At 32.5% G+C, this 25,455-nt stretch overlaps 2 protein-coding genes across 2 annotated transcripts; one reads left to right on the forward strand and one right to left on the reverse strand.

Moving 5' to 3' along the window:
• Positions 1-161: 161 nt before the first annotated feature.
• Positions 162-7,088, reverse strand: LOC133694755 (histone-lysine N-methyltransferase ASHH1). The gene is made up of 10 exons (XM_062116439.1): positions 6,911-7,088; positions 5,667-5,731; positions 5,037-5,193; positions 4,023-4,109; positions 3,635-3,719; positions 3,460-3,553; positions 3,146-3,344; positions 2,804-2,838; positions 1,418-1,907; positions 162-577 (listed from the first exon to the last, which is right to left on the reverse strand). The coding sequence occupies exons 1-10, from the start codon at positions 6,950-6,952 to the stop codon at positions 305-307; spliced, it is 1,527 nt and encodes a 508-aa protein (XP_061972423.1). The 5' UTR covers positions 6,953-7,088; the 3' UTR covers positions 162-304.
• A 7,335-nt stretch (positions 7,089-14,423) lies between these two features.
• Positions 14,424-19,574, forward strand: LOC133695391 (protein S-acyltransferase 8-like). Its single transcript, XM_062117368.1, has 5 exons — positions 14,424-14,862; positions 16,182-16,367; positions 17,099-17,404; positions 17,589-17,822; positions 18,723-19,574. Exons 1-5 carry the CDS (start codon positions 14,824-14,826, stop codon positions 19,230-19,232), a joined length of 1,275 nt encoding a protein of 424 aa, XP_061973352.1. The 5' UTR covers positions 14,424-14,823; the 3' UTR covers positions 19,233-19,574.
• The last annotated feature ends 5,881 nt before the right edge of the window (positions 19,575-25,455 follow it).

Raw genomic sequence — 25,455 nt, forward strand, 5'->3', positions numbered from 1 at the left:
CAATACCTTCAAATATGTTTTATAGCAAATAAAAATATTATTACCAATTTCAATTTTTTTTTTTGCTGAAATCATTTAAAAACTACATATTTTTTTAAAAAAATATTTTAAAAAATAACCACCACACTCCCAATCATCCAACTAACTGCTATCACAACAAATACTTTAAAAAATAATCGAATTAGCCGTCGCCATCCCAGGAAAGAATTTTAGTATGCTATCAAGGATGAGGCAAGAAGACATTATGTGATCGAGCAATTTGTTTTTCTTTTTTTATTTATTTTGGAAACGGTTGTCAACATGTTCAGTATCCTAGATACTTGACTTCATTATCATTACCAGGTTCTTCAGAAGGTCGTGCTTGTTCAAGTGTCCTTTGTGGAGTGCAAGCAATATTCTTGATAATGGAGGAATAAAGGTCAAATTCTGCCTTCAATTTCGTGCAGCATACCTGTATCCACTTCTCAGCAACAGTGGTAGGTACACTGTCTTGGCTATCCCTCTCATGCTCTTCAATCACGGGTCTTATTTCATTGTACAACAAAGAAAGTTCAGAGGCTGCATCGTTTTTCATTTCCTGCCCCAGTAATAAGCTTTAAACATAAGAAAAGGAAATCGCATTGCATCCGCGAGAGCGCGCATGTATATGTTACTCACAGAGAGAGGAAATAATGATGAAAGACAGCAACATTAGTTCTAACACTGATGCTCTGCAAGAAAAAGGCTACATGAATGGCCAGATACCAATTTCTTCAGAGCAGTCAGGTGTATACAGTGTCAGAGTGTCTATCCCAATTATAATTACGATGAACGAGATTAACATCTAAAATGAAAAACAAGAAAAATATGACGTTTTTAGGTTTGTTCTCAAGTCCTTCATTCCTTACTTCATCATATAAGATTCGTATAATACGGAAGAAGGAAGACATGGAAGTTTCAATTCTACAAAGCCCCTCCCCCAAAAACATTCATCAACTTTGCTCTAATAGCACTTTGCATCCTGTATTTCTTAAAGCCTTACCTTTTGCATCATATATTTTGGTTTGAATATGAAATGTGCATCCTATAGTTTTTTCTACAGTAATAAAGTTTTGTTCTTGACCCTAGTAAATCCACATGTGAGCGAGTGCACACAATATTATTTTAGCAACCTTTTAAAAATCCATAAATGCCCCTGCACTTCTTAACCATGCTTTTTTTTTTAATGTAAACCACTTATCCATGGTCGGCTGAAATTAAGAGGCAAAAGCCTAATGAGGACATTAATCAGCCTTTTTGGTTTATATTTAAACCAATTGTAATGAATGTAAGGCTGGGAATCATCTCCACCTTTGCTTGCATAAAATAGTTTAATTACAAATGTGTGGGCACACATGCAAGTATGTGTATATTTACAAGTACATAAATAAACCCATACCTCGTAAGTGAGCACTTCCTCTTGAGCTTCTTTCACTGCCAAGAGTTTAGTAACATGCTTTGCATCAACTTGCTTTTGCATCAAATGTTTCAACTTTCCTGTAGAATATTGCTTTGATCGTTTCTTCGGCACGGGCCCTGATCCAATGTGATAATTCCGGCATGCGCTATTACTTCGGATGCGAGATATCATTGCATTCTTTGGTGCAAATGATTGTGGTGTACCTTGGGAATATAATGCCATCTCTTCATTAGCTTCAGCTTTTACTGCATTCATAACCACACCCTCCATTGGAAAAGAATCAAGCGGTTGAACACTAAGAACAGTGGATTCCAAGGGTTTGTCAGATTCCACATCAAAATTCATCACTGTGGAACATTCAATTTTCCCACCAATATCATATTCAGAATCGGAGTTTGCAATTTTGAGGAACTTGGAGGAAGGTTCATCTTCTGCAGAATCATATAGTGGAATTTTTTCAATTGAATACCTGTGTCCAAAAATCAATTTGAAGTAAATATGGTAACAAAGTACATCCATATGAATGGTTTATCACAAAGATGTAGTCCGCAGGCACACCTTAGCCAGAGAACAAAGTTAGCAGTAAATTCAGGGTATTAGTATATGCACACGTATGAAAAGGTTTTTGTTCCATGATAATTTCTTTAAGATTCAAGAGCAGGTGATCTTAAAATTATTGACACTTAACCTAGACGTTGTCGGAATATTTTCTCTTTGCAAGCCATCACAGGAAGAATTTTTCACTGTAATGGAAGAAAAAAGGTCCAATTTTGTAGTCATTGGACAAGATACAAAACAAATTAGCATTTAAACCATCATTTCCACCTTAATGTATGAAACAGCCAATTACAAAACAATATAAGTGTTATTTTATCTATGATTTCCTGATAAGGTGTAACAGATCTATCAAAAGAAACAGGGATGCCTTGTAAACATGGATAGGAACAATATTGGGATGCAGCAGGCAAAACAACAAGGCTAGATTCTATTGCACATTGTAAATTACTGTAATAATATGGTAATATTGGTCCCTACAGGTCAACCTTAGATGGAAGAAGCACAGTTGTCCTTGCTACTGGATGCAGGTGAGGGGTGGTAACTAAACCAGCTAAACTAAGCACCCCTGTCCTTGTTGTGTTGACTGTCACTAATCACATAAGTTGATAATGACTTATCCCATCTGAATCAGCAGGGAAGGATAAAAGGCAAGCTCCTCATACATGATTTCAAATGTTAGGAAGAATAAAGATTAATAGCTGCCTCTATATATGTGCCAAAATAATTCAATAAAACTATGATAACCCCTAACAAATACAAATGAATTTTTTTTTGCTGCACAATGCATCATAAATAAGAATACATTACCTGTCATCGTCATCTTCCCAGAGATAAGTATCTTCCTGTTGAACATGAGGAGAGAGGAAAGTTTATCAGAAGTTCCAGAACCACATCAATGTTGATGCTCATCAAAGATAAGCGAAACAAAGAAAAACATAAATAAGGCAAGGAACAATACTCACAACATGAGATTTCTAAAATGAGAACAAATTCATGGAAAAATAGATTCAAAACGTTATAAACACATTTGCTACAATATTTAGCAAAAAATGAAACTTTGCCTTTCATTAAAACTTCAGTTTCAAATCAAATACATGGTCAAATGTGTCAAATTCTCTCTAAGTTCAGATTCACCATTTGAAAGTTTACCTGGAAACCACGAGACTTTGCCCCAAGAAACCCAGAACAGTTGACTGCACCACAGAGGCAGCGAACTTTGGCACCACCGTACCATTCAAAATTATAATCATATGCCAGTTCCGTTCCAATAGAAATGTTTTGCTTCGCAAATATTCCAACCCTTATTTCCCCCAAAACTGTCCACTTTCTTGTCTCACAATTTGGTTGGCTACAAATTTTTTTTAGTTACAAGTCAAAGTCAATTCAAAAACCAAAAAAGGAAGTGAAACCAAGAAACATCTAAAACAAATAGAAAAATTAATCTTCTGATCTAAGACACTCACCATGAATGATTTATAAACCTCGCAAGGCTTCCCTTTTTAGTGGCGTCGATAGATTCAGTGGAATTCAGTGAAATGATAAATGCATCTTTGAGTCCTGCATCAAGCCACATGAAAAGATGAAGCCACCTTCAATTGAAAAGTGATCCAGGCATATCTATGATGAAATTCATTCTACCTTGATTTTCATAAACTTGGGATCTTTTCTTTGCTTCTTTCCAGGATATTACCTCTCCACAGTACTCAATAATAAATTGTCCTGCCTGCATTACTTAGAAAAGGAGGACTCTGAGCATAATTGCACCCATTGTATGATAACATATAGGCAGAAATATTAGGGAAAAATTATGTTATCAATTAGTAATGGTGCCATGACATGCATTAGATACTGATTACTGACAGACCACCTAAATAATTTACTCCTGTGCATATCTAGCAAGTAGATGAACTTTCTTGTCTTTGCCTTAAAGCGGCTAATAACAGAGAACAAATTATAAGAGAATCCACCCAAGGGAATATATTCTAAAAATGATTGCAAAAGCTCATCCCAGGTAGATCATTCTCACCTTTATCTCCTCATCAGCAAGAAGACCCCACCCGCGGCCCTCGGTTTTAAACAACTGTGTTTTGGCATACTCAAACTTCTGAAATCTCTGTTAACATCAAACAGAAACATAACAAAAAAAAAAAGGGTTAGTTTCAGTCATGTTTGAACAAGAAACCTCAAAGGTTCATCGAACTTCGTAAAGGTGCCATTATCGAGATATTATGCAAAGAATTAAGAATCATAAACCAAATTCCATGTCAATAGGATCTGAAAGACCCAGAGTTATTACAAATGATATGAGAACTGATCTAAGATCCAGACCCATTCTTCCTTGATGATGTATGATTCTTTTGCTATGATTCAAATTTTAAAGTTGACTTTGATTTTGTTGTGTGCAAACCTTCCCTGATGAGAAAGCCAATGTTCAAGCAAGGCTGCAAGTGGAGCATATTGTTAAAATTTGACATCAATAGTACTTGAGAAAACTACTCTTGTCAGCACTTTGGATTGATGAGCTTCCCCGCAACGAGAATTGTCTTATACTTGAGAAAAACTTTCAGATGTTATGAAAAGACCTTAAAAGATCATGAAGAAAAACAAGAGGCATTGAAAAGGGCATGTGGATAAGCATGTCGCACCTGAAGGTGATGCTTACACACAGGAGTGGATTTGTGTGGAATATGAACAATAATGATTTTTTTAATACAAAACTAACACATTTTTCCTTTTCTTTTAGGAGAAAAAAAAGAAGAAGCTTATTGGATGGAAAGAGGAAAAGCTCAATCACAGCGAATGTATGCATTGTACAATTATTCTCTCTTAATGTTTGACTGGCCCAACTCAATGAAATTATTAAAACAATGGCTGCATATCGAGCATACAACATTTATTACTGTAACGTGTAGTCTACACAGACAGAGAATAAAAACTTCACGAGTATGCATGTTATGTACATGTGCACCCCGAAAGGTACTGGAATACAGTAATTATTGGGGTTCATAGAAATGATGCAGATATGCAGTATTGATGTAACCTGATTCTTGCAATGGACACCACAAGGGCAATATCCAGGCGTGCACTCTGTGCTTGTTAATAAATTCAGGCACCTCTCCCCACAAGCACTGTCAGGATCATCACCATTAAACTTGCATTCACAGATGGCAATGTCTTCTTCCTTCTGTTTCTTATGTCTAGAAAAGCAATCAAGAAAAGCAAATCAACAGATTTCAGTAAATGAAATGCACCTAAATCCTAGAGTGCAGACCCAACCAAGATGTACAAGTTCACAATAACATGAACAATTTCCAACTAGACTAATAAAAAATGTGTAAGCAAACTAAAATTGGAAAAGAATTTGACATGCTCGGATCCTCCGCAAAGAATCTTATCAGGTGAAGCAAAACAGGAAAACACTAATATGACAATACTAAAAGTTGAAGTTCATGAGAGAGAGAGAATCACACACACAAACCCAGCTCCACATTTAAATGCAAAGGCACATTGCAACCAAATCTGTAAATTTTCTAACCCTGTTACTGAAATTAAAAGATGCTGCATTCAATTTTCTAAAGATAAGATGGAAGTAAAATAGGTGGTTAAAAATTGAATCCAGCAATTAGAACAGTTAAAAGTAAAATAAAATGAAGAGAAGATGACGCCTTACTTTCGATATATAAAATCATTCTGTTCAATATGCTCATAATGTGGCAGCTCTTCGGTCCATTGATCCTTCAAAACAAGACATTGTCTCCTCAGATGCATATACATGGCCATCTCATAATAAAGCAAGACAAATATATGATCAGGTAAAAAGGCTGTTTTCAATGACTAATCTATAACAGAACAATCACTACTTTCAATGGTTAGTAACATCCAAAGTTTTTATAAGTTAATGCACTTTTGTTTACCTAAGTTTATATGGTATTATAAGCTCATATTCGACATATAAAAATTCACTCATGAGTTTATACTGATTGCATGTTCAGCCACGCGTGACAGATAAAAGTTCAATCAGAACTCAACCCATGAACTTCATAGAATCTGAGACTTGATCAATTCCTTAAAGCATGTACAAAAATAATTCAAATTTATAACAGAGATACTAAGCTTAAATTCTACCATTTCGTTAAATCTCATATTCTCCAGGTGCTTTAACAACAGTGAAATAAATAAAACAATCAGCGTGTAAGAAATTCATGCTGGTGATAGAGTTTAACAATAACAAAATTACTCACAGATACAAGTGTGTGTTGCATGTGCACACGCACTTGGGTACAAAACACTCATGTAGTGCCAGAAACAATATCACGTCTTTTAAAAGTTGAAACATGCAATGAATGATACTGTGATACAATCAGCTGCAAAAACAAGGGACAATAATTCGATAGCCATGACTGACTCAACTTATAATATGCTCTGGAAATCCAAAATCTAGCACAGAAATAAAAACAAAACAGTAAATGCGATCTCCAGAGAACCGGATCGCAGACTTCACTTTGATATGTCACCTAAGGTTTCCATCACTTTGTGTACAAAACAAGCTAATAATCCAACAGGAAAACTATTCTTTTGCTCCCAATGCAATCATTCACTGCTCCATTCAGTAATCAATCTCAAGTCAATTGCTTCCTAAATGAAGAAAAATTCTAAAAATTAAGAAAGAAAGGGTAGCATAAATTAAAATACCTAACAACCCAGTTTCCCTTACTTATGTCCCCCGTTTCTAAGTAAACAAAAAAGACCTACTCACTTGACAAAATTCAATTCCTAAAGAGAAAAACAAAATCGTAATTCAAACCGAATTCGAGACTAACCAAGCAGACCCACTGATTTAAACCAGAAGCTAAGAACGTTAACAATTTGTTCAGATTGAAGAAAACAAAAAATTGAAGTTTCAGAAACCCTTACATTACTGCTTCCTTCGCTCACTTGGCACCACAGATTCTCCATGGAAGGAGACCTCACCACAGATTGAAACGAAACTGTGGGATTCGGGGCTACGTTTTCTTGTTATTTTTCCTGCGTATTTTAGATATTATTACCAGCTAGATGAGACCCACGCTCAGTCGCGGATAGAAAGTTTTTTTTTCACGCGAAAAAATATATAGGCCTTGTCAACTTTTTTTTTTTTTAGCATGAATAAAATTTAAATGGTAAACTGAAATGTTGGAATAAGTTGTTAATGATGAATAAAGATCACGAGGCTGTTTGTAGTTTGTGTTTCAAAAATATGTTTAGTATAGAATAATATTAAATTATTTTTTTTATAATTTTAATGTACTAATATTAAAAAAATCTAAAAAATATTATGTTAGTATATATTTTTCAAAAAAATACATTATATTATAATACTAAATAAACACAGATGAAAAACACAATGCACCATAATAATATATACACACTAAATATGTTTTGTGGTTAATAATGTGGTGCATTGCAGGGTGATATTTAAGTTAGAAAGTCGAGATATAAATATAAATTAAAATATATATGGTTTCTATCATAAGGAGTCATTTAAACAAATTTTATTAAATTATATGACATTTTTTTTAAAGAGTAGTAGTTTTAATTGTATTAAAATAAACTAATATGTTGGTATAATTTCTTTTTTTTTTCTTATTAGTATTTCTTATCTAAGAAATATGACTTTTTTTTATTCCATGTTATTTGTTTAATAAAAATCTAAAGCAATAAAAAAATGGATGATTTAAAATAAAAATAAAAAAATATCTTTTTAATTAAAACTCCTTTGTCTCTGTCTCTCGTTAACACACTTTTTTTTGACATTTTCTTCAACATATTATTATAATCACAAGAGAACTTTTCGTTAAATTTTTTTTTTTGATAATTTTGACACAAATATATAAAATAATATAAGAACAATACATAACTCATGTATTGTCTTGGAACACTTCTTGCCAGTATTATTAAATTTAGATAGGCCTAGTAGGTCAATCTAGAAACATCATGATTTATCCCTTTTTTTTTAGATTTCAAATTAAACTAATATAAAGTTGGTTCGATATGATTCAGTCGATCTAGCGAGTTAAAATCTTATTTGAATTTAAAAAATAAAAAATATCATTTTAATTTTTTTATAAAAAAAATTTATTTAATTACACTATCATAAAAATAGACATGTGCAGAAAAATAATCACATGAAAGGTTGTATAAAATAAGTGTTTTTTAATATTATAAAATGAATGCTATTATTTTACTAGAAAGCAAAGTGAAAATTGAAAGATATTCAATAAAATAATATCTCAAAAATATTTGTAATCAATTTATTTCAATAAATTCTAGTTAAAATTAAAGAACATGTTTATAAATGTCAAAAAAGGCTAACCGTCTAGGTTTGGGTGGGTCACTGCACCTGGCCTATTAAAAAAAAGATGAGCTCGCACTTCACCATTCATTTTTTCTCTTTTTCTTAAAATGAGCAAAAGATGGATATAGCTTTGTCTGTCTAGATGACTGCATATGAGTTATTTTGATGTGATTAAATTGATTTTTTAAGGTTAAAAACAACCTAAACGACTGATAAAAATATGTGTTTGCCTTGAAAAATCAGGATGATATCTTTTCTTATTTTAATATCAAGGAGGAGACAAAATTAATCACCCTGGTCAATCCAAGTTAAACGTCAAATCTATGACCTAGGTCATGGGCTATCGCAATATGCCAACCCAATTGGTCAATTGGTTTTTTTTTCATTTTCCATTCCTTTATTCTTTATGGTTGGGCCTTTATTGGACTTGGGTTGGATGAAATTCAGGCCAAAACTAAATTATTATTAGATAATTAGAGAATAAATTAGAAGAAAAGGGCTTGAGTTCAGGTGAGATGAAATTCAAGACTCAATTGAAGGGTTTTTTTTATACAAGCAATGACTAAATTAAATGAAGAGGGTAAAAAATAATTAGAGCATGAAAAACACGTGCTAGCATGTGAGAGGACTCACCATAATATGCAGTGCATATAGTGTTATCTAGCCTCCAAAGATGGTTTTTATGGTGTCTTTGAAAGTGTCTAGATTGAGGCTTTCATTTTAGGTGGCGGTGGCAGTAGTAACTATTTCTCTTTAGCATGACGCCAATAACTATTTTTTCTTCTTGTCATTCTATTTTTTTTCTCTCCTCCCTTAGAATTTTATAGTTTATATTTTTCTTCTCTTAAGGCCTGCATTTCCCCCTAATTGTTAACTACAACCTCTTGGAAAACAAAAAACTAGAATAATTTTTTAAAAAATAATTCCGAAGAAAATGACATAATTCATTTTACTCTTAAAAAATATACAACAAACTCGTTGAAACAAACTATCCAAGGAAATCACCAATAAAAAAAACATGAAATGATTAATAAAAACACATTTCAAGGTAAAAAATGACATTGTGTGAATCCATTGTGCTATCAAGTCTGCATCAACAATTGATGCAACATGAAATAGCCTACTTGTTTAGTTTTTCTTAATTAATTAATCAATTACACAAAGAAAACACATGTTTATGACAAAAAAAAAACATGTTTATTATTACTCCATAATTTGTTCAAGAAAGAAAGGAGTCTATGAGGGGGGGGGGGTTGTGTAGTACTAGAGAAAGATTATCGTGGATTGTAATAGTGATTTTCTTCTTTTACCAAAAAGGTTTAAATTACGGGTGAAATGATCTTTTCCATGTGATCTATTTGTCATTTTTGTTTTGTTTTCCATTGCAAAAGTCTCTCTCTCTCTTTTTAATAGTAAAATATTTTCACTACCCTTAAAAGAAAAGGAAAAAAATAGTTGGTTTCTAGGTATTTTTTTAAGATTTCATATTTTGTAGCACAATAATTTTACTAAATTTTTCTCAATTTCAAAATTAATTAAGTGTTTTTAGGGGTATTTTTGTATTTTTATTAGGGTACTTTTGTTATAATCGTATGGATAGAATGATAAGTTTATCATATAAAAAATCAAAAAAAGATTGAATATTGAGAACACATTAAATTTACTAAATTACCATCAGTTTAAAAAATTATTTATGTTTTTTTGGGGATTTTTTTGTATTTTCATTTGAGTTTTTTTTTTATTGTTGAATAGATAGCGAGGTAAATCAGACTTTACAATAATGTAAAAATAATAACAATTCAAACATGCAAGGCACATTCCATACATGCAGAGGTGCGTGGAAGGTTCCACGCTTTTTAAGCGGTGAGTGACATGTTATGTGGTGGTGAAAAATTCTCTTATGCCGTGTCAGTCGATTGATTGCAACATTCTTTTCCTCAAGAGGTCACGCGTGTGTTTGTTTGTGATGGACAAATTGTCGCGGGAGTCATTGTTAGATGTCAAAGCTGTAGTTCACATCCGTTTGTTTGCTAGAAAGTAATTTTTTTTTTAAAGTAAATTCCGGGAAAGTGAATCATTTTCTGATATTTGGTAGTGTAATGAAAAATAAGTTGGAAAACACTTTCCAGTATCTGGTTATGTCATGGAAAATGAGCTGGAAAATAACTTATTAATGTTTTATTTTTCTCAAGTTTATTAAAATAATGAGAAATAAATCTTACAAATTAAAAAGTTGAATGAGAATGAGAATGAAAAAAAATATAATTTCATAAATTATCTCAAATAAAATAAATAATAATCAAAATAATAGAGATCAAATCTAAAAAATAAAATAAAAATAAAAGATGAAGAAATTAAAATAATAATAATTAACATTTCATAAATTATTTCAAATAAAATAAGTAACAATCAAAAGAATGATGATCAAATTTAATAGATAAAAAATTTTAATAAAAAAATAATAAGAAAAAAGCAAATAATAATTATAAAAATGAGAACCAAAGTATAAAAATTAAATTTTAAGAGATAAAATTGAAAAATAAATAATCAAAACAAAATACATATAACAATCAAAAGTTTGAGGACCAAATTTGATATAATCAGCAAATAATAGTTTTTAAATTTTTCACAATTTCCAGAAAGTGTTTTCCGTCTAAATTTTTCAGGAAAACACTTTCTTGAAAATCAAGCTAAATTTTTCTTTGACTGGAAAGTGTTTTTCGTTGACTAACTTTTTTAATGGTAAATAAATATAAAAAAGTTTGAAAAATAATTTTTCAAAAACTATTTTTTAAACTAATTCTATTTTAGTTGTCACATCCTTGGTCAGGTTTTTTTTCCATGTAGAATAATATGGTCATTGCTCGAAAGAAATTGATCAATCTTGTAGTAAAAGCATGAACACCATATTTGGATGTTTGTTTTTAAGTCTGCATTTGTCAGCATGGATCTGGAGGCTCACAGGAGCCGCTGGGAGGTCTATCAGCGCTTGGTCCCTGGGCTCACTCTCGGATTCCATTATTTGCTCGAAGCTCAGCACTAAGAACATAGCAGGTTTATCCTTTAAAGGCATCTCTCGTCAAAAGATACAATGGGTTAAACACTCGAGTCTTTGGGAAGCGTGCGTGTGGATTCTACAGATTTCCAAATCATAAATCCCGTGCTTGCTTTAAGTGCACGGTAATTAAAACTTAATCAAATCTGTACACTAGAGAGCTTTACTGGGCATTGAAAATAAATAATTGCGAGCAAAAGTCAATCTGAAAAAAACATCGTGCGAGAGCTCCTATAATGTGTTTTGAGAGTAAAGATTTGATTGTTTTTTAAAATATTTTTTTATTTAAAAATATATTAAAATAATTTTTTTTTTATTTTTTAAAAATTATTTTTAATATTAGCACATCAAAATAATCTAAAAACACCAAAAATATATTAATTTAAAATAAAAAAATAATTTTTTTTAATTTTTTAAAAAAGCTTTTGAAATACAATAATAAGCAGTCCTAAAGATAAATGATGACTTGTTACCAAATATTACATGTATAAATGTAGACACACGAGGAAGAAAAATGTTCCAGGCTACATAACTGTAAATCAAACTGGACAGCATAAGTGAGGGTTGCACAGATATCTACCCCAGAGACGATTCGTATGCAGCTTTGACTTCGTCAGAAACATTGGGAACTCATTTCTGCTTCTCGACTATTTTTTTCCGAGTATTGGAGGCAGTGAATTGAATGTTTAGTTTTTAAAATTTATTTGGTATTATGATAGCAGTTATTTTTAAAAATATATTTTATTTAAAAATATATTAAAATGATATTTTTAAAAAAACTAAAAAAATTAATTTAAAAAAATAAAAAATATTCAATTTTCTTTAAAAGATATATATGTTACATATATAAATGGAAACGCACGAGGGAGAAGAATGCAGCAGGCTGCATATAAATTAAAGTTGATATTCACAAGATAGATTGCACTAATATTATTAATTTATTAATGGAAAAACAATTCTAGAGCAAATTTTGACATCTTCAGAAATATTAGAAATACACTTTTATTTTAATAAAGTGTGAGTTTTGTAATGTTTTAAAGAAAATACTTTTAAATAATTTAAACATCTTAACGGTAAAATTATTCAAAAAGCACTAAAAAAACAATCAATTTAACACCTTTCAATCCAAATTTACTTTTAAATTTACTTTTAATCACACCTCAAATACACCACCTAGTATGTATTAATTGTGTCTGCGTATTGGAGGCAATCAATTGAATGCCAGCCACAGTACACAATGTACATGGTATTTAAATTTTATTTGATATTGCATTCTAATTATTTTTTAAAATTATTTTATTAGTTTAAATTATTTTTTTATATCAAAAATAAATTTTAAAATTTTTTTAAAAAATATTTGAATATATTTTTAAATAAAAACACTTAAAAAATAACTCCTATTATACCTCCAAATATTACTTTTAAAAGGGCAAAAGCATGCATAATAGTGAAGAAAAAGGTGAGAAAAAACAAAGACGAGGAAAGAGGTTGGTAATTATTCCCTTCAAACACGAAGGGGCAATGACGTAATTAAAATAGTTAAACACGGGTTGAATCAGAAGAATATCTGGTTCTGGTTCTGGTTCTGGTCCTGGTCTTGGAAAGAGAGCATCATGTAGTTTTAGGGAAACGGCATCCCTGAGAATCTTTCTCATTTCTAGCCAGGCTGTTAATCATTCCATAATCTCACGTTACAACATCATCATAAATTATTCTTATTTGTCCTTTTTACCCTCAACAAGTTTCCTGTTCTTGAAAGATTCCCCCCCCCCCCAACTCATATACTGCTCAGTTTTTTTTTTAAGATAAATAACTGGATTTGTAGCAAGGGTGGGCAAAAACAAATTAAATAAAAAAAATATTAGGTTATATGAAACTATTTAATATTATTATTAAATTTATTCAAATAAATTAATATTAAAATCTATTGACCCAATTCATTGCCCAGTTCGAATTTAAAATCATACCGTATAGAAATTATTTTGACATAATTCAATGAACTTTGTTGATTTAAAAACAACTTGAATGATGGTTAAAAAAGCATGAGTGTTAAAATATAATTGAAGATGATATATTTTTTATTATTGAAATGTTAACATATTAGATGGATTCAAGATTCGTGATTTAACCAGTCAATTTCATGATCTAGTTGATGGATTCCACTAAATTTAGTTTTTTATAAAAAATATTTTACTTAATTATATGATAATAAAAACAGACACTCATAAAATTAATTACAAACCAAATATGAGAGTGCTTGTTTGAGACTATAATTTTTTATAAAATAAATTTAAAATTAAACAAATGTTAAATGATAAAATAGTGAAAAGAAAAAAAAAAGAAAAGAAAAAGGAAAGGCAAAAAAATAAAAATAAAAAATCACCCCTTTTCTTTTCTTGTACATGTAATAGTGAAGGAGATAAATTTACTCCCTAGTAGCTCTTTCAAATATATTAGGTAATAATAAGTAATATCTTCGTTCCATTTTGTATGTCTAACAAGATTAAATCTTTTTTTTTAGTTATCTTAGCACATTAAATAATGTTAAATTTCTTTTCGGATGATTTTAATGATGCATTCTCTACATTGATATAATGCATCTAAAAGATATTGATTCCATAATTTGTGGTGTTTTAGACTTTGGTATATATTATTTTTTAAAATAGTTTTATGCTTAAAAATATTTTTTATTTTTATTTTTTTAATATCAACACTTTAAAAATATTTTTAAAAAAACATCTAAACACATGAACAAAGTTGACAAACACTCTATGGACAGTGCATTTCATTACCAGTGATATTTTGCCTCACCATCTTGACCCCACAACTATACCATAGGAAAGCGAGTGTCAAATTAGTACTTTCCTCGCACAAAATTAGTACTCGCAAGTCGCAAGCGAATTTCAAAATCCCACTAGACTGAAAGGTAAGGGTAAATTAGTAATTGAAATATCCGATCAGAAAATGTGACGTTAGATTAAGAGGCCAGGTAATACGAAATTAATGAATTGATTTTATTTATTATCTCAAGTATATCCTCCTCTGACTCCTCACGGTGAATCAAGAATTTCACTTTTTTTTTTTAATTTGTTTTTCAATTACAAATAATAAGTACTCCTACAGTTTAGAAAAAAAAAACATTTATATTTCACACTAAAAAAAAAAAAAAAACGCAGAGAGAGGAGGCCCTGAGCGGAAAAAAATTCCAAAACCCAAAAGCAATTTTTATTTAAAATTCAATAACCGAGTCTAGTATATTGTACTGTCATGGCTTACGTGAGATTGATTTATTTTTTTGGGTTTCTATTTTTTGAATGAATTTTGTAATGAGAAGAGAAGAAGCAAGAGCTAGCTGGAAGTGTTCGACTCTTTGCCTGTGTAGTACTAGTACTAGTAGTAGTTGAAAAAAAGCGGAGCAGACTCGTGTGGATTACTGTAATGGCAAAGCGCGTGTTCGAAGTATGGAAAGGAAGTAATGTAAGGCTTTATTTTGCGTACTCTTTTTTATTTTTAATTTTTGTGTAAATAAGTGGTTTTAGCATCTGGGTTTGGTTTAGATTTGTTTCATTTGTTGTGAAACTTGTGGGTTTTGCTTGAATCTTTGTGTTTCTTTGTTAGGGATTGCTTTAGAATTTTGCTTAAAAAACTACTGTGTAAGTGGCTCTCTGTTTGGTTACTGATAAATTGGAGGAAGTAAGGAAAGTCTTGGATTTTCTGTTATTTTGAGCTTTTAATTTATTGCCGAGTTGAATTAAAAATTGTATAGCTTTCGTTCTTTCTTTTTTTTGGTTTTGTAGAGTTGTATGCCATTTAAAGGGGGGAAAAAAAGAAAGGAAAGAAAGAAACTGGAATCTGGGATTTTTTTGGTGATATATCTTTTATTTTTGTCACAGTTGACTGTTGTTTGTACTAAATCAGGCACTGGGTTAATTTGGGGGATGGCTTCAAGGGCTATGAATAGAACCATGGAGTGCGTTTTTTTCAAACCCTTTAGATTCTGGACTTTTGTTCCCTTAATTATGGCGGTACAAGAATTCATGCAGTGGGCTAGCTGGGTGACTTGGTTCATTTAGAATCTAAACTTGGTGACATTGTAGTATAAAGATTTTGATGGGAGTGCTAATGGTGGAATGATAAGTTTACAATTATGTTTAGTAGTGTTCGTGTTTGGTGGCATTGCTGCTGGCACTGATAATTGATGGTTGCCTTGCTGGGGGGGGATTGCAAGTGCCTTTGAGGTTTGGAGTAGGATTTATGGCTCCACCAACTTACTAAGATAATGATTTCTCATGCCATAGTTTGGTTGGATAATTTTCAATAGTAAGGGAGCACTCACTTGAGTTGTAATAACTTGGCAAGAATGAACAGTGGGTCCATAGATTCATTAAAGCATTGAGCATGTTACTCGGATGTCCTTAAGCAGTGAAATTATCTTGTTTGACATGAGTTGGACATGTACCTATGCATCTGAGGTGGATGATCTTGCAACCTTGTTATTCTTTGGGAGGAGTGCTAGGACCTCTGATCTGTACACAATTTGCAGGCTTGAAAGAGGGGAGTTTTAGATTACTTTAAGGATTTTTTCGTATTTGTTTTCTTAAACCAATTGCTCAAGATTCATAAATTACATGCTAACCTTGGATTGTTTACATGCTATTACCAAATATTGGAAGCATAAATATGTTCTCTTTATTCTGGGTGCTTTACTTTGTCAAGTTTCATTCTTCTGGTCAAAGTTAAGAATGATCATTCCATGAAACTTTCGGTATCTGATTTTTTTTGCCTATCCTCTACAGAAGTTCATCCTTGCTGGGAGATTGATATTTGGACCTGATGCTAGATCACTGATTGTCACTTTATTGCTGATCATTGTTCCTGTAATAATCTTTTGTGTGTTTGTTGTGAGGCATCTTCGCCATGAATTTTCACCGGACAATGCAGGGTATGCGATTCTGGTGGTAGCTATTATCTTTACTATATATGTAAGTTTGCTTAACCCCTCGGTGTTTGATGACATTGTTCTTGTTATAGGAATTTTATAGAACAAATTGTGCATAGGGAATTTCACGTGCTCATGTGTGCCCACTTTAAGATAGATGGCAGGCTACTATATTATAGTTAGTGTCCAATGACTTTCAGGGTCTTCCCATAAATATTCTGATGCCTCATTTTATTAGTGATCATGCTGGAGTCTTCTTTTGTTTTATATTCTCTTAAAACTTGAAGAAAGTGATTTACATGTAATTCTCAAGCCCATGGTATATGGGTTTTGAAGCACCACAGGGTGGCATGAATCATGTACTTGACAGTGCCGGGCTCAATACGAGAGGCTGTTAGTTGTGAAAACATGGTGACAATAAATCATCCCTGTGACATTTCTGTAGGAATTGAATTAAAATAATCCTTAACCTTGTTCTAGAATTTGATGGTAGAAACTTGAAAGTTGAACAATCTTCTGGGTTTTTTCAAGTGAAAAATATTCGCGGTTCAATGCACCTGAGGCTGCTGCTTCTGGGTTTTGAGAATTTCTTTACATACAGTGTATAACTCAAATGGGGTAGGTTTGGAAGCGTGCCTTCTTGGATCAAATACATTGAAAGGCTCAAACCCAAAATAATGTCCCCTAGTTGTTATTATGTAGTAAATCCATTATGCAGTGTGGTGGTATATTTTGGATGATTGCTAGGACTAATCTCTTGGCTGATATTGACAGGTGTTGGTTCTTCTTTTTCTCACATCAGCCAGGGACCCGGGTATTATTCCACGTAATTCACATCCTCCAGAAGAGGAGTTTCGGTATGATTCTTCAGTGTCAGCTGAGGTTGGGGGAAGACAAACACCGAGCCTCCAGTTCCCACGGACAAAAGAATTTATGGTTAATGGCATTCCTGTTCGGGTTAAGTATTGTGATACGTGCATGCTTTACCGTCCTCCTCGCTGCTCCCATTGCTCCATTTGTAACAATTGTGTGGATCGATTTGATCATCATTGCCCTTGGGTGGGCCAGTGCATTGGACTGGTATGCTTTTTAACCCCATATATATATATACACACACACACACACACACACACACACACACACACACACACACACACACACACACACACATATATATATTCCCTGTTAACAAAACTTCAGCTTTTTGGTATTTGTCATCCTATGTAAGTGTCCTCAAAAAGCTAACTATGCTTTGTATGTGCAGCGCAACTACCGTTACTTCTTTATGTTCGTTTCTTCATCGACTCTTCTTTGCATCTACGTGTTTTCTATTTCAGCCTTGTACATTAAGGTTTTGATGGATGATTACCATAGCACAGTCTGGAAGGCAATGAAAGAATCTCCTGCGTCTGTCATTCTAATGGCCTATTCTTTTATTTCCCTATGGTTTGTTGGTGGACTTACTGGCTTCCATTTGTACCTCATTGGAACAAACCAGGTATGTTTATTCCTTAAGACTGATGTTATGTGTTGGTTTCAGTTATTTGCTTAATTGAATTAAATTTGAATCAACCAATTCTCATTTCTTAAAAAAGGGTGGCAAAACTCTGGTCTAAATGCCGGACTGGAGTTTTTTAATGGTCTTTATGCGGTCACAACAGTCTGTTCAATTGAAATATATTTGCAGTCTTTAAGATGTCACTATTTAGAATGATAAGCCTGGAGGAACAGAAGCATCAAATGAAAGCAATAGTAGTTTGCATCCACCACAAGTATCATGGACTGAATATTTTCATTTTCTTGTAAAAAATGGTATAGAGTGCTGAAATATTAGAAGCATGATTGGTTTTGTGATGACTGTTTGAGATGACCTGCATTCTCTGTGGAGAAAAAAATAAACTTGGCCACTGAAATAGCAGAAGGCCGGAGTATTATTTTCCTAGGAATTATATTTACCTATCCTTTTCTGTATGTATGAATTACAAGCAGACCATCGGTAGCATAATACAATAAACCCTTAGCAATTTAAGATAAAACTAGCAATATAGCATATCTCATGTAGGACGCTTAAGGGGGATGATAATATCTTTCTTTTTGTGTAACCAGTCTCGTACTATAGAATCTCTGTTAACCAGTTAGGGTTTCTAGTGATCATAATACTAGGTGACTACTTCTTAAACAAGACCTTTTTCCCCTATAAGAGCAAGATGCCAAATATTTGTTCTTTTTCTTTGAAATTTTTAAAGGTCGCCACGATGTCGGGTGCAACATATGAGATGGGATGCTTGCATTTGCTTTCACACCCTTATAGCATCTCAAGACTATGATTTTGCCCTTATGTTATTACTCCTTTTCCCCTCCTGTATTAGCTAAAATATGAATACTCTGTTCTATACAGACTACATATGAAAATTTCCGGTACAGAGCTGACAGCAGGATCAATGTCTACAACCGTGGTTGTTTTGATAATTTTCTTGAAGTCTTTTGCACAAAGGTTAAGCCTTCAAGGAACAACTTCAGGGCTTTTGTTGAAGAGGAAGTACAACAAAGACCCACATTGCCCAGCACTCAGGAAACAGATGTAGAAGATTCTGTTGGAGATCCACGTTCCAAGGTTGAAGATGACCTAGATATTGGTGAAGATATATTGAAGATCTCCCAGCGTCGTAATGTTGAAGAAATTGATGAAGACATATGCAGCAGAGGGAGCAACGCACCTCCTCATAATACATCAGAGGTGGATTTAGCATTGAGTTCAGATCATCGAGCCCCCACGATTCGATCGGATACTAGACATTCAAGCTGGGGAAGGAGAAGTGGGAGCTGGGAAATTGCACCCGAGATCCTTGCCAACTCTACAGTCACTGAAAGCAGAGCCTTTACCACTCCTAAGGAACCATACCAATGATGATTAGATAATTCATTTAACTGTTGATCCCAGTGCGTCATCAACATGGGTTTGGATGTTCTCGCTGAAGGAATTTTTCTTTGACTAGGAACTTACAATCATCTTATGGGGAGTTCCAGTTCTGCCCTCCTTTTAGGCAAGAGGGCTGTGTTATCCTTTCTGCGGGGACGTGGAATGCAGTCAATGGGAATATGTTTGTAATTGTTTGAGAAGATAAAAAGACCATCTTTGCCTCTCTTTTTGTCTGTTTTGCTTTTTGGTTCTTGCTTAATATTCTTAAACATCGTGGTTGGACCTGTAATTCTGGATTTATTCTTTGTGTAAATAGTTATTTTCAAGACATGATATCTCTTCTTCTCCCTCTCTCTGTAATTGTTTGCCTTCTTTTTATCCATTGATACTCTGGGTCATTATCGGTCTCTGTGGGGTGCTCAGATTTACTGTCATGTCTGCCAAGGGCCCTTGAGGGTTTTGGTTTTTTTTTTCCTTGCTAATTTATGACATTATGAGCACTTTTCTCTCTTGCCTTCACCGATCATGACTAATCTCTCCCCGACTTGCTTTTCAAATAAACACTTCTAACAATTTTTTCAATGATAAAAACTTATAATTTTTGACTTTATAAAGGAATGGGACATGTATTGGATTATTATTTTTTACAATTTAAAAAACAAAAATTAAATTAAATTTGAGAAAAATAAAAAAAATCAAAACATTTGTTCAATTTTTTTTCTAAATTTTTTATTAATTTATTTTTGGGTTATTTGTTTTTCATTTTTCATTTACTTCAAAGTATTTTTCAATTTTATTTAAAAAAGATTAAAAATATATAAAAAAATGAGTTTTTTGTTAGTTTTTTTGTTTTATTTTATTTATGCTTGATTTTTTAAAAATATTTTTCTAGATGATTTTTTTATTTTTAAAAGCCAAAGAAAAAGTTATTAAGGAAATAAGTTTCATGTAGAAATTATAAAACATTGAACAAATAAAATCAAGATTTTCATGAAAAAATAAATTATATAAAAAAAATATATAAATTGAATCAAGTATGTTTCATCAATAAATTGATAAATGTAACCTTTATCATGAAGTAAAAAAAAATGTAACACTTTTTTTCAAAATAAAATAAAAACAAACCTTTTCTATGGTAAATAAATAAGAAATTACCTAGAAAATAAAATATCATGAAAAGAAAATAAACCCATCATAGATAATAAATAATAATTTCTTATTTTTAAAATAAAGTAAAAAAAATCTAACTATAAATTAAAAAAAAAAGTGGGATTCTTTTATTACAAGTATAGTTTTTACCCTTTTTTAAAATTGAAGCCAATAGAAAATTGACATATGTCTCCCTTTTCTTAAAAAGTTAAAATAAATAAAAACTCCGGTTAGGGTGTCTAACAGATAAAATCATAAAAAATCAATTATCTAAATGAAAGCTATAATAATAATATCTTTATTATATCCTTAATATAATATAAAGTGTAGTTTAAGAAGGATTTGTAGAGAGAGAGAAATAACAAAATATCTGCAAAGTTTCAAATCTTACTGTTTGATTCCTACGTTTCCTTCACAAAACTTGTATACAATCAATGCAGCCTTCTAACTGCCTTCCCTGACTGTCTAACTAACTATTGGTAGTTACCAACTAACATTTAACAAACCGATTCATCATATGCTCTTATTCATCTCCTAACTAACATTTAACTGCCTTCTTCAAACGATTCTTCTCCTCAAGAACGCACATTAAATTCTGAAAACTGCTTGGGTAATTTCTTTAACCACTGAACTAACCCTATCACTACTGTCTAATTGCCTTTAATTTTTCATTAACTTCCTTTCTAATATTGCCATAAGCCTGACCTTGAATCTGTCTCCTTCATCTGTTAGTGGCAAGATTGAATTTGTTGCTGTTTTATTTCCAATCTTTCGTTTAAGGATTGAGACATGGAATACACGATGAATTATGTAAGCTCCTTCGGGTAAATACAGCTTACAAGCCATGACTTCTCCCATTTTCTGTATAACCTTGTAAGGTCCATGGAATCTAGGACTCAACTTGGAACTCTTCCTGAGTGGAAGGCTGGGTTGCTTGTAAGGATGAATCTTAACATATACCAGATCTCCCATTGAGAACTCCCCTTCTGATATGTTCTTGTTAGCTATCTGTTCCGTCCCATTTCATGCCCTTTTCCAATCATGATTGTAACAATTGATCCAAGCTTGTTATTTATTGAACTACTTTTTCATTGTTTCTATTGGTGTAGTTGTCATTTTCATTGCTGAAGGAGGATAACCATAGAATGCATGGAATGCTGCCATTTTAATGGCTAAATGGTAGCTCGAGTTGTGCCATTACTGAGCCTGGATAACCAATCATAATTTTGTTCTTACGTCTTAAAATTCCTTTTGTAAATGAATATTTAGTCCAATTTTCCTTTTTAATCATCTTTTCAGCAACAATCTTCTTAAATTGGCCATCCCCTTTATAGGTTCATAGGTCTTACTGACTTGATCAAATCATACTGGACTGACTGTAGAAATGATTGTCAGACAACCATCCATAACTTCTCCACTATCATTACTAGCTTTATCTTCGACCCTCCTGGATAAGGCATCTGCCATTGCCATTGTGTTCTCCTTTCTCTTTCTGTACTGGATTGTATACTTTAATTCTAATAGCTTGGTTAAACCTTTCCTCTGAATTAGAGTGTGTGTCCTCTGCTCCAATAAGAATTTCAAGCTCTTATGACCAGTTTTAATAATGAACTGATAATTTTCAATGGAGTGCCTCCATCTTTCTACTGCCATTAGGATTGCCATACACTTTGCTGTCATATTCTTCACGTGTTAATTCTTATCTGCTGCTGCTTCTAATGCTTGATTCTCTCATGTTACGCAACACAGTAGCTCCACCCTCTGCCTGCAAGCTCTCGAATCTGATCCTCAAACAGCAGCCGCATCTAATTAATGTCTTGACCATCGCTAAAATTGCCAGCAGTTAGCAATTAAAGACTCGACGTACATGCATGCCCGCTTCGATAATGTGTTCAAGAGCAAAACTACCAACCCAGCAATTCAGCCTGCGAAGCAATAGCGTTAAGTTTCAGAAGTGCTTACGGTGAGCTTGAAGATGATGCCGTGACGGCCAATTTATGATACCTCCATAGCCGGTGATTACATTGTCAACTGTGAAAAAGCCTTGTCTGATGATACCAGTGTTCAGATCGAATCCGTTCCTGCTAGAATTCAAGTTACACGGGAACTACATCCCATTGGAACAGTTGTTGCAGGCATTCTTTGTCGGGCTTCTCGATCTAATTACTAATGTTGCTTTCCATCTATTTGCCTATAGCATGCACGTAATTTCCTCGTATGAGGTATTTTTTTAAGAACAAATATATATTAATTAGTTTTTAATTACTGGATATAATTAATCTATTTTGAGAACGGTAATTAACGATGTTACGTAGAAGCAGTACGTCCTGAATGGTAAACCAAGATTTTCAGTGAACTAATTGATAGTCTTCCACTACCAGAAAGAAAATTGACAAATACAGAAGGGGAATTTTTACACACTTTACTTGATTAATGAACCAGCATTCCAACTGATACATTCTGCCTTCTGTTTGTTTCCTGTGGAGGTATTAATTGCCATATGATCTACGTACTGATAGCAAACTGACAGCACGTAATCTCGATCAATTCTAACTTCTCCAGCGCAACGAAACCTAGCAGATCATTATGAAGGGGGGAGTAACAAACATAGCAGAACATGAGAGGATCCCAGTCCCCATATTTGGCATGCCAGAGGTGTTTTTCAATGAAAATTATACAGATAGCATCTTTGTCTTGGCATGAACTGTTTGACAGCTCGAGCTGTCGTGTATCCTGTTGCACTAGCAGCTCTAAAATTAGACGTGTTTTGTTATATAAAGTAGACTGCAATCGCACACCATCTTGTTTTTCTGACAATGGGTTCTAGCAATCGCACTTTGATTTTCGCTACCATTTTCTTGTACCTGCTCCTGCATTTCCCTTCTCAAACCGAGGCTAGAGGTCTCAAGTCTCCAGCCAAATGTCCGAAATCACTGAGTCAGGTTTGCAAGACAAGCCCGAACTATGCATTCTGCGTGAGAGTTCTCATGTCCAATCCTCTGACATTGTTGGCTCCTAATACAAAGGGCATTGTTGTGAATGCCCTGGAAATAGTAAGAAAAGAATCCATGAAGACAAGCAAGTTCTTTGATGGATTGGCCAATGGTAAAGGCACGGTGCCTGCTTTTAAGCCAGCCCTCAAGGAATGTGCATCTGATTTTAAGAAGGCTTCAGGCCTTATGAACCTCAAGGTGCTAGAAGGTGATTTTGCAACCATGGATGTGAATTATGCTCTTGATGATGCTCGAAGCTGTGAGACTAAATTGTCGATGGATGAGGTTAACATTAAATCAATTCCTGCTGCAATTAAGAACTGGAAGAATTTCTATGCTGTTGCTAACGCGGCCGCACTAACCCTGGAAAATCTTCAAAATTAATTCCTCATTTCAAGACTTTGAGGACAATATTAATGTCTTTTGTACGCACCTAGTTTGCTCCCTCTGGGCTTTGATCTCATTTGAGAAAAACTACGCATTCTTATATACCATGAATCTCTCTATACACGAGAAGAACAAAAGATGTCTGAGCTTTCATATACAGTAAGAAAACTTTCAGAAGCTGATTCTTTTCCAATGCTAATCTAGAGATTTTCTTAACCAATGTTTAAGAAATTAGCTGGGTGATTAAACAGTAATTACATACTAACCGACAGATCAAAAATAATAATTATATATGATGGTAATGCACTTGTAATTACTTCGAGCGATTATAGTATGTGCCAGTGTCATAGCCTCATAGTGGCTGGGCTTGAATGTCTAATATCCATACTAAGGGCTTGAATCTGGCGACCCTGCTGCAATGGAAGTGATTCACATTTTATTTTAGTTTTGGGTGTTTATTGCACAATTTATCCAGATATTCATGGCGACCAAGCTGTACACGTCTACTCCTCTCGTTCACGCATCACTGTGGAAGTTGATTTGATTGCAATCTTATGATTATTAACGTGTCACTTCCAACACTTGTCGTGTTACACGTAAAGTTCGGACCTGATCCTTGATCTCCTGTCACGTGTGTAGCTACGTGCTTCATGATCTCATCCATTTAGAATAAAGGGACATTCTAGAGAGAAGAAAGCGACTGCCTAAAATAAAATTGTTTTGAGACGTAAGCTTCAATAACAAGTGATGAACTGTTCCGTTTATAAATCAAATTGGTAAAATATAATGTAACTTTTTTTTAATAAATTAGATGTTTCATTTAAATACTAGCTATTTGATCAGCATGATAGATTTTTTTGAAAAACAAAATGAATATACAAGCTTTTTCAACATATATATTTAATTGAATAAATCAAGAATCATATGTTATAATAAATACAAAAAATATATATTATTATATTTATTTGACTCATCTCGCTGGGAGTCGAATAATTTTTTTCTAATGCAAATGAATAAATATATAAGTGTTGTTAACATGTTTTTTGACATCGAATACAAAAATATAATTGTTAATTGAAAAGTCAATACTTACATATAATAAAATAAAATAAAATAAAGATTACTTGTATTAATAAATACATGTAAGATCTCAAGTTAAAAACGAGATAATGTTACAATTCTACAGTGAAACATCATTTTATTTTAATCTTTGTATAATAATTTCCAAAACAAAAATGTAAGAAAAAGAAAGAATAAAAAAAATAAATTACAAAAGAATAGTGTAAATAGATCACACGGTGCATGGTGATAAATATTCCAAGTATAAAAAATAAAAAATAATATTTTTTTCTCTAAAAAATATAAAGAAAAAATAAAAAAATACAAAAAAATGAAGATAAGAATATAAATAATTGTTATAAATAAACCAAATATAAAGAGATAAATATTCCAAGTGTAAAGATAAAAAAAAATCTAAAAGAAATTATTTTTTATTTAAAAAACAAAAAAATACAGAAAATTTATCATTTTTGTATAATAATATTTTTTGCAGGATAGAAATTCATGTTTTGTAAATAGGACAACGACACGAGTTTCTTACTGCCTTTTCAAGTCAGAGAAGAGAATTCGTATTGGTAAATTTGTGATTGCGGCAACCAATAGTATTTTTAAATTATTAATTC

Source organism: Populus nigra, chromosome 5 (genome assembly GCF_951802175.1).
Source record: "Populus nigra chromosome 5, ddPopNigr1.1, whole genome shotgun sequence".
NCBI lineage: Eukaryota > Viridiplantae > Streptophyta > Magnoliopsida > Malpighiales > Salicaceae > Populus > Populus nigra.